Source organism: Salvelinus alpinus, chromosome 2 (genome assembly GCF_045679555.1).
Source record: "Salvelinus alpinus chromosome 2, SLU_Salpinus.1, whole genome shotgun sequence".
Taxonomy (NCBI): domain Eukaryota; kingdom Metazoa; phylum Chordata; class Actinopteri; order Salmoniformes; family Salmonidae; genus Salvelinus; species Salvelinus alpinus.
In genome coordinates, this window is record NC_092087.1 from 59,178,823 (window position 1) to 59,189,204 (window position 10,382).

Genomic DNA, 10,382 nt, shown 5'->3' on the forward strand with positions numbered 1-10,382 from the left:
ACTGAAGGGGGTGGGGAGATAAAGCATTATACAGCTCAGAGCTCGATCTGCTTGCTTGTGGACCCTTATTCCCTGTACTGTACACAAGCAAGTCCTCACAGGGGCCCAATGGTACCCACAGATAGAGCCGTAGGGGGAGAACTGAAGGGAGTTAAAGAATCTGATAGTCTTGATAAGTAGGGTGAGTGAGTAAGGTCTGTGGTCAGGACTCACTTTGTGATTTTTCCCGTGTTGCTGGCAGGTTTTGCCAGGTCTTGTGTCTTCCACCTAATTTCCAATGCAAATGGATGCCGGTTGGCTAGCTAGCTCACGCACAGCCGGTGTGTCAGAGCAGATGAGCAAGGACTTCAAAGGGAAGAGGCCTGTGTTTTTTCAATGACTGGGCAGTGAGTGGTACTGATGAGATCATTGGTTTTGGCTGCGGCCTAGTTCGGTAACCCATGGAGATGGGGTTAGGTGGGTGGGGATGGTGGGGATGGGGTACACACAGGGTTATGGAGTGACTAAAATAATCTTACCCTGCAATTACTGTACATGCAGGATCCGGGGAGGGAGGTATGAGGGGAGGGAGGTAAATTTGAAGGTATGAGCAAATAGACTCCCAAAGTTACATTCCTTCAACCTGAGTCAGAGATCTTGCCTCCTGGTAACGGTTATGATATAATATAGAAATGAGGGTTTGATTAAAAATGGTTTCACATGAGCAGTCACACAAGCTCTGGAATGAAATGGTGCAACACTTACTTTCACCCTGGCCTAAGTTCAGAAAGTATTGTACCTCCCCATTTCACATCTCCGTTTCAAAGTGTTTTCGTCCATTCCATGACCACTGAACATGACCCTGATGTTGCTTCATTAGGGTAAATTATAATTAAACTCTCTATTAGGCCTCTGTAACCAGAATAGGTCACTTTTGACTTGCTCCTAATGAGAAAAAAATATATATTCCTCCATTTACAAAAGAACAACATGTGTAGAAGGGATAAGAACTAATGGTAGCCTAACCATTAACAGGTTACTGGCCACCTCAAAAAAATCCAATCTAACCACTTTGTCATTTCATTTAAGTAATTGTGTAGGATTAACGGTTCATTTTATCCAATTCTAAAATAATCTTAAAGGAAACACTAAATGGCATAATTAACCAACCATTGTAATGTTTGCACCTGACTGAAAAAGAATGGAAAAGGGAGAATAGCACTGTGTGGGAACAAGTGATAGAGAAAGAAGAGTGAAGGAGGGAGGGAGTTACTGAACAAAACCTGTATCCTGTCCAAAGGAATATTCCTCATGTTCTCTTGAATTAGTAGCAGATTTGATTCTCTGTTTTCTTGGGTATGAGGAGAGGGGGAGTTGGGGTGGGGCGATGTGAGCTAGACTTTCCTGGGTGGTCCGTCTTGTCACTGCCTGGGCCTGTTCTATGCCGGCCAGACGGTTACAAATCATAAATCGTTTGTTCTTCAAAACAAGTAAATAGGAAGTGCTATTCCAATAAACATAAAATGGTGGGGATTGTGTTAGTGGCACTGAAAAGAAGGTGCCTGATAGTTGATATAACGCTTAGGATGACAATAGATTCAGTATTCTATTTCTCACAGGACTGTATCCAATTGCTCATACTACATCGTATTTAGTACATTTTTAGTGTACCCTATGTAAGAATAAAAGATATAGTATACAGCAGTATACAAGAATGTGTCATAATTGGGGTATGCCTTGAATGACAGGATGTCATACTTATTTAGCCTTTTCATGTAATAGGAATTCACTGTACACTTTTCAGAAAGAGAATCACCCTTTTCAGACCAACAATTCAATGCAAACAGAAAAGGGGACGGCTGTAAGAGCAAAAGTGAACAAATGGTGGTCGATAACATGATGGAGCAATAGAACATTTCCTTAATATGGATGAACAGTAGCATGTTGGCCTAGTGTGTAACTGTAGTATGTAGGAGCTTACTGCATACATTATACAAACAGTATGTTCTAAGTAGTAGGCTATATGTAGTACAAGGTAAATACTTTTAGTATGAGAATTCCGACACAGCCATTGGGGTGACGTTCCCCACGAGACACTGAAATGTATTTAGCCAGCATTTAAGAGATTTACAGCATGACAAGAAACACACCAAAATAGACCTAGTGGTTTCCAAAAACAGAGAGCGATGAAGGACAGTCTTTGTTGCTCACCCAAGTCCAATTTGATCACAATCAAGACTGTACTTCACAATAAGAAAGAGCAGAATAGATTTTAATTTAAAATCACCTCAACCTCTAAGCTGCCGCGCTCTGATTCCAACAAATCTGCCAACCTGCAGATGTGCCCTGTTCTCTAAAGAATGACAGTCACTTGAAATTCAGACCTACGAGAGCTAGTCAGACAGACCCTCTCCTTACCAACGAAAAGAGAAACAAGAGAATGCATGAACAAACACCTCTTTGGGGGAATATGGGCTCCTGTGCAGATTGCTCAACTGAAGACCTGCTAAGACATGGAGAGAGAGAGAGAGAAAATGGTGTCAGAGAGAGAGAGAAAATGGTGTCGAACACAGAACATTCCACGGTCTGTGGTTGGTTATGTTCCCCGATGCCTGTTTTCCCAAACTGTCTTCAGAGTAAAGATGCAGGGAAATTAAGTTGCGTGCCAGACTCCCAGCCTGGCTCACAGGTGTATGTGTGTGTAGGTGTACTGTGTGAATTCCCCTTTCAAAATAAAAGCCCTTGCTCTTAAAAACAGTATACAACCCTAACTGCAAATGGAATTAGAGTGGGCACAATACTAGGCCTATTTAAAAATGACATTCTTTAGCGACAAATGATTAGGCCCATCGACTGCACTGGATCCCCCCCTTTCTTCAAAACTTTGTGTGAATAGCAAGAATATGGACAGAACCCACACCGTATCATATTATTCGTTATCAAATGTTACAATTGATTGAGAAATGAATTCCCCATGGAAATCAGTGAGACAACCATCCCTTGCCCAAGGCCCTTCCTTGTTTCCAATCCTTCTGAGAATTTAAGGTTGAATTAATGTTTGTAAGCCTCATTAGCTTTGGCGAGACTGACTGCTCTGTTGGTTTCACACCTCCAAGGCATTATTTTGACGTATACACCAAACTGCTATTAGTTAGTTGGTTGTAGAGCAGTGTTTACTGTGGCTTATACCCCGGAGAGCATTGACATGCCTATTAGATTGCTATTGTCAATGTGAAAACAAAGGGACATTTGAGAGGTTGTCAAGACGTATCAATTCTCGAGTTACAATACTGTTGTATAAAGTTGCAAAATTATAACGTCTCCAGAGCTACCTCCGGAGGTTGTGCACGACACTCTCCCAACAGTTGCCCCCCTTCCGATCAGGGTAGTAGTGTATTGTCTTCGTTGAGCTCAACACTCCTACAGTATAAATGATAATAGCTGAATAGAAACAGCTGAAATGTATCGACATTTTGGTTATATTTGAGACTTGTTTTATTGAGTTTTTACCTGAAATTGCAGTAACAGCCTGTTACATTCTGAAATTGTCACAGTAGCTGCTGCCTGCCGGCTGCATTGAGCTTACGTAAATCTATGGAAGCCCATTTCTCTCAAGTTTTATTTAATGTCAATACTATAAAAAAAATATATAGTAGATCATACAAATCTGGGACCAGATTTTTTCTAATCAGGACATTTTTTATATATTTTTTTACTCCTGGAAAAACTCCTGGCCATAGGGAGGATGAAAACAAAAACCCTGTTAAAACAAATCATGAGGTGAATCAGTCAACATAACAGTACTTTGTCCATCTTTTCAACGCTTGTGTAAATATTTTTTTATTAAATCAAATGAAAAGTGCTGGGGCAAATAGAGAGCAATAGTAATGGAGTCTTTTTGTAGACACTTGCAGAAGCTAACTCCGCCATGTCTTGTTGGACAAATTCTATGGAGAAATTGTTTGTTTTGGATAAACACCAAAAATAAGGTCTGCAGTAAACCAAGGCTTTGATCTTTTACATTTTGTTTTATGAGAATCTCATCAGCTAATATTACTATTTGTGAATTTTGATGCATTTATGTAATAAAAACAAGTAAAAAGGTTTCAGCCTGAAACAAACAATATAACATCCTTGCATTTTCCTTCGAGCTGGGAAGCAGAAAGCTCACTAAGCTAACTAGCTTTTTGGTGGACTGTAGCGTAGACTAATTTGCGTGGTCGACATAGTTACGTGAAAAAAATGTATGACTAATGTTGTAGTTCCATTTCTCTGACAGTTAGCGACTCGTTAGCAACTGACATTTTGAGCACGTAAAGGCTTCATAATTCATAAAAGTCACGTCAACTGACTAATATTATCTCATAGAACAAAATGAAACATAAGATCTCCTAAGCCCGTGTTAACCTCAGACCTTATTTTGGCATATATCCCAAAACTCCATTCCCCATTAATTTCGCCCATAGGAATGCTCAATGAACTAGAGGTAGAAAATGCTAACTCATTTCCGGTTTTTTAGAACTACAAGCTGGCAAGTTCATTACACGTTTGTCGGTGGCCCTGATGTGCCGATTTCTACAACGTTGACAAATGGAAATTGCCACACAATGCTACAAATTAAGAAACATAACCTATATGGATGATCTATATGTATTTTATTTTCGGGTGGTGGGAAAGGGCTTCCATATAAAACAGCTCAAGTCCCCAGTGAATTATACCAAAGTTCATTCACAATTTGATTTTACCACATATAGCCTAATGATTTGCATGATATTGATAAAAATTATTGGTTGGTTGTAATGTTAAAAGGTAGGTCTACTGTACTTGTATATTTGTATTAGAGGGGTAATCGTTCATTTTGATATGCTAACATTACTTGATGACATGTTGTTAGCTTTAGCTAGCAGTAACTCTGCTTTTGTCTTGAAGTAAAAATGTGTACAGACAAAGAAAGAAAATGTCTTGACATGGTTGTGAATTGTTGCATTATTCATGAGATAAATATGGTGTTGTTGCAACTATTAAGTGTAATATGGTAGACGCATGAAGAGTTGCTTGCATAACTTTAGCTAGTAATGTGTATAGTTTGCTTGGCCTCCTGCCTAGTGGCTACTGTGACATTTACAGTACTTTTGAACTGCGACGCAAGAACGTATACCGAACCCTCTCTCAGCTCGTGACATTCCCATCGCTAATGTGAATAGAAAAGTGTATAGTTGAAGTCGGAAGTTTACATACACCTTAGCCAAATACATTTAAACTCAGTTTTTCACAATTCCTGGTATTTAATCCAAGTAAAAATGCCCCGTTTTAGGTCAGTTAGGATCACCACTTTATTTTAAGGATGTGAAATGTCAGAATAAGAGAGAATGATTGATTTCAGCTTTTATTACTTTCATCACATTCCCAGTGGGTCAGAAGTTTACATACCAAATACTAATTGAGTGTAGCATTGTCTTTAAATTGTTTAACTTGGGACAAACGTTTCAAGTAGCCTTCCACAAGCTTCCCACAATAGGTTGGGTGAATTTTGGCCCATTCCTCCTGACAGAGCTGGTGTAAGTGAGGCAGGTTTGTAGGCCTACTTGCTCACATACGCTTTTTCAGTTCTGCCCACAAATTTTCTATGGAATTGCGGTCAGGGCTTTGTGATGGCCACTCCAATACCTTGACTTTGTTGTCCTTAAGCCAAATTGCCACAAATTCTGAAGTATGCTTGGGGTCACTGTCCATTTGGAAGACTCATTTGCGACCAAGCTTTAACTTCCTGACTGATGTCTTGAGATGTTGCTTCAATATATCAAAATAATTTTCCTTTCAAGTGATGCCATCTATTTTGTGAAGCAGCAAAGCATCCCAACCGTGAAGCACGGGGGTGGCAGCAAAGCACCCCCACAACATGATGCTGCCACCCCCGTGCTTCACGGTTGGGATGCTGTTCTTCGGCTTGCAAGACTCCCCCTTTTTCCTCCAAACATAATGATGGTCATTATGGCCAAACATTTCTATTTTTGTTTCATCAGACCAGAGGACATTTCTCCAAAAAGTACAATCTTTGTCCCAATGTTCAGCTGCAAACCGTCTGGCTTTTTTATGCCGGTTTTGGAGCAGTGGTTTCTTCATTGCTGAGCGGCCTTTCAGGTTATGTCGATATAGGACTTGTTTTACTGTGGATATAGATAATTTTGTACCCGTTTCCTCCAGCATCTTCACAAGGTCCTTTGCTGTTGTTCTGGGATTGATTTGCACTTTCCGCACCAAAGTACGTTCATCTCTAGGAGACTGATTGCGTCTCCTTCCTGAGCGGTATGACGGCTGCGTGGTCCCATGGTGTTTATACTTGCGTACTACTGTTTGTACAGATGAACGTGGTACCTTCAGGCATTTGGAAATTGCTCCCAAGGATGAACCAGACATGTGGAGGTCTACACTTTTTTCCCCCTGAAGTCTTCGCTGATTTATTTTGGTTTTTCCATGATGTCAAGCAAAAAGGCACTGAGTTTGAAGGTAGGCCTTGAAATACATCCTTAGGTTCACCTCCAATTGACTCAAATGATGTAAATTAGCCTATCAGATGCTTCTAAAGCCATGACATAATTTTATGGAATTTTCTAAGCTGTTTAAAGGCACAGTCAACTTAGTGTATGTAAACTTCTGACCCACTGGAATTGTGATACAATGAATTATAAGTGAAATAATCTGTCTGTAAACAATTGCTGGAAAAATGACTTAGTAGATGTCCTAACCGACTTACAAAAACTATAGTTTGTTGACAAGAAATTTGTGGAGTGGTTGAAAAACTAGTTTTAATGACTCCAACCTAAGTGTATGTAAACTTCTGACTTCAACTGTATGCACATATGTAAATAGAAATTCCACCCCCATAACTCTACTCAGTGAAAATAAGCCCTTAAAAGGCAAACTCATATTTCAGTTAACTTTTTGGGGGATAGAGAGAATTAAAAGAAAACCTAAACCTCTACCCTTCGTGTTTGTATAATGGGAGAGTATCGTATTACAATTAATTAAAGTATCACACTCGCTATCTCGAGCAGAGTGAAGTATTTTCTGATTCCTCTTGGAGTCTGTCTTCAAAGCACTTGCTGGGAAGGAACCAGAGCCTCGACAGAATCAAACGTTCAACAGGAATTCATCACAAACCAAGAAACAATTCAGCCCTCCAGTCTGGGCAGAGAAAAATAGCCATAGAAGGTCACAGTTTTTATCAACGACTTTATTTAGGCTAGATAACTTGGTATCGTGCATCAAACGCTCTTTTCCACCAGTGTTTATTATCATTGCATCGAACAAATAGGGTAAATTTTTGTCATTTAGCAGACACTCTTATCCAGAGCTACTCACAGGAGCAATTATGGTTAAACACCTTGCTCAAGGGCACAGCGGCAGTTTTTCATCTAGCCGTCTGGCCTGCTCTGGGATTCAAACCAGCGACCTTTCGGTTAGTGCCAAACGCTCTTAACCGTTTAAAGGCTACCTGCCATGAAATTGTTAAGCAGTATTTGGAAGCTTAGAAATATACAGCTTCACTGAAGAAATAGGGGGAAAAGAGGAGTGTGTGTACTGAATAAGTGCGTTGTATAATGTTGTGACAAATATCATCTGAGATTGAGAGGAAGTGTGGGTTGCCGAATATCTTTCATCCCATGTAGAACTATACATTCTATTGGCTTTCTGTTCTTTAGAACGCCAGACAGCACCAAATCAAAGCTTGAGATGAGCTCCCCACCACCACCACCACCCACACAGTCAGATAAGCGTTGAAATTGATTTCAACATATTCTTTTAAATGCTCAGAGAGATAGAGCATTCCCAAATAGGCTGAGTTGAGTAACAGAGGAAACCAAAGTGAATAACCTAATTCTGGCCATGGTATTTACATTTTCCATTTATCTGATTTTGAAGCTTTGTCATCCACCACATCTCATTCTTTCGGGGGGCTGTCTAGACAAAACGCAGTGGCTTCCCATTGTATTTGTTTCTGATAATGGAAACACTTTCAGACATGCACCTTTTACACTTCATCTTCAGTCAAGACTGCCATACCACAGAGAAACAAAACACTTCAGACAGGATACAAGGCGCATTTATCATGGGGAAACCAAGATCAGATCACGTTCAAAATTCCATAATTGCACCGGGGGGGAAAATTGAATTTAGTCTCTTTCCTGGCTAAAAATATTTTTGTGTGGAAAAGAGGAGACTGTATGCAGGAGACATGAGCTCACAGTCCATTACTTTGAGGAATTCAATATGTCCAGATCAGTCCCTAAGATATCCAGACCGGTTGTCTCTTTGGGGAAACTCTTATCAAACCAGGGAGCATCTCTCGCTCTTTTTTATCCTCTCCATCTCTAGACAAAACATCATGCAGTTCTTGCAGGCAGAGCTTAGCACAATAGGAAATTCCGCTTTACTCCTAAATTAGTTTGTGACTATATCGAATCTCTATTGTAACTGAATGACATTTCCGAGTGGATTTAAAAGAGATGATAATTGTATTATTGTTCATGTCTAATAATCACCCCTCTACTCTAAACTATTTCATAAATAACTATAAATAAACATATTTCTAATGCTATTTATTGTGTTTTATTAATTCATGAATCCCTGGTAGAATAATCAATCTACTGATTTAAATATGCAAAATGTTACTATGATAAAGAAAGCCTCTCATGCCACCATTAAATATTTGGTCCACTATCTGCATGGTATGATCAAGATTTAGGTTTACAAGATCACTCCAATAACCAAATAATTTGCTTTCATTGTCCATATACATACACAATACATGTACACGGTTTGTATTATAAAATGTCTTCACTGAGCCACCTTTTATGGAAGTATAATTGACCTTATTTAGAGCCAATTACTGGAAATCAGAGATAGCCAGACGTCTGGCCTGCACAAGAGTCAACTTTGTTATGACGACCAGATAAGCTTTCATTTCATCATGTCAAACCACGGCAGACAGTCTAGACCTTTTTTAGTTGACAAAAATCCCCTAGACGAAAAGTAGCTGTGACATGTTATGGCTGAGAAACGTTGCACATAAAAACCAGGCAGTCAGCCAGACATTTTGCTGAATTGAAAGCAGAAAGAGCTTGGATAGATAGCTAAGCTAGCTAGCCTACCAGCCACGCAATGGAAGTCTGCGAGACCTAACAGACAGCTTAGCTTGGTTGACAAGCTTGGTCATTCGAAGTGGGAAAGAAAAGTACAAAAAGTAGCAGCTTGAACATAACAAAAGTACTTACTGATCTCCATGCTTTGGAATGAAGTCGAGCGTTTGCAGTTACATGTACAGGATACATTGGTCTGGATGGCCGCTGTACCGTTTATTAGACCCATGAAGTTGAACATTTAAATCTGGAAATGTAGGAGAAAAACGTATCGAAGAGCTCTCTCCAGTTCACTTCTCTAAAGCGCGCGGCGGTGCAGAAATCACATAAAAACGATATTTTCTTTCTTGGTAAATTCTTTGCGGGTGGAAGTTAAGGTTCTAGGGTCACAGTTGCCTTCGTCCTCCCCCCCTCCCCGGGCCGCAGCCTGCCGTCGGTACTCCAGTATCCCCGATGTTTGTGAACAGCTTGTGCTACTTTGTATCCGTCTGTCTGACGTGCTTCTGAGCTCACCTCATTCAAGTCCAAGTCGGCTGAGCTCCTCTTGGGGCGGGGCTTAGAGGCAGACAAGATTACGTCAACACCAGACGAACTGGCAAGAGTGACAGGATGTCTGGCCAATCGAATCGCAGTCTGAATGTCAACACAGTTTATTGTAGCCAATCTGCATTGGAAGCTGCATATTAGATTGACAGTAATTTTCATTCGTTTTGGAAAAGAAAATCAAACTGAAACACCAGTCATACACTGATTAATTTCATATATTTTAATTTTAGTGTTCAAAAAGAGTAGTAACATGCTCTGTTTCAAGGATATGTACCGCACATGGGTGGGCTTACTGGGCTATAATTAAAATCTTCTTTCATTTAATATTATCTAACGCAGTACATTTGTTCTAACTTTACCACAGCCTCATTTGCTTGTCTACTCTGATGCCAATAGATTAATGCCACCTTCCTGTGGTTTTAACGATGACATAACAATGTCTTAAAAGCCGCATGACTGTTCTGTGACCCAGAGAAAGAATAGCTTCTTCTATGTCTGAAGATATATAGCCTATATGATTTTCTACAATGTACACACATTTCAGACTATCATTGCAGATCATGATATTTTTGTAAAAACATGTCTGTAATAGGTTGCAGGCCTACTTGCTCAAGTTAAATATGTGTTACTTTAGACTAGAGCAGGTATTCACAAACTGGGGTACGTATTCCCAGGGGTACGCACAATGCCGTCGGGGGTACGCCAAATAAAAATGTG

At 40.0% G+C, this 10,382-nt stretch overlaps 1 protein-coding gene across 2 annotated transcripts in view; it reads right to left on the bottom strand.

The window, feature by feature from the left end:
- Positions 1-9,636, bottom strand: part of pmepa1 (prostate transmembrane protein, androgen induced 1) — a 100,058-nt gene extending 90,422 nt beyond the window's left edge. The window contains exon 1 of one of the 2 annotated variants that reach the window (XM_071386368.1): positions 9,255-9,636. In XM_071386368.1, the coding sequence (XP_071242469.1) occupies positions 9,255-9,360 (106 nt within the window). In that variant the 5' untranslated portion in view covers positions 9,361-9,636. The remainder of the gene's footprint in view (positions 1-9,254) is intronic. The other variant, XM_071386359.1, reaches the window with a different exon arrangement.
- Positions 9,637-10,382: the final 746 nt, after the last annotated feature.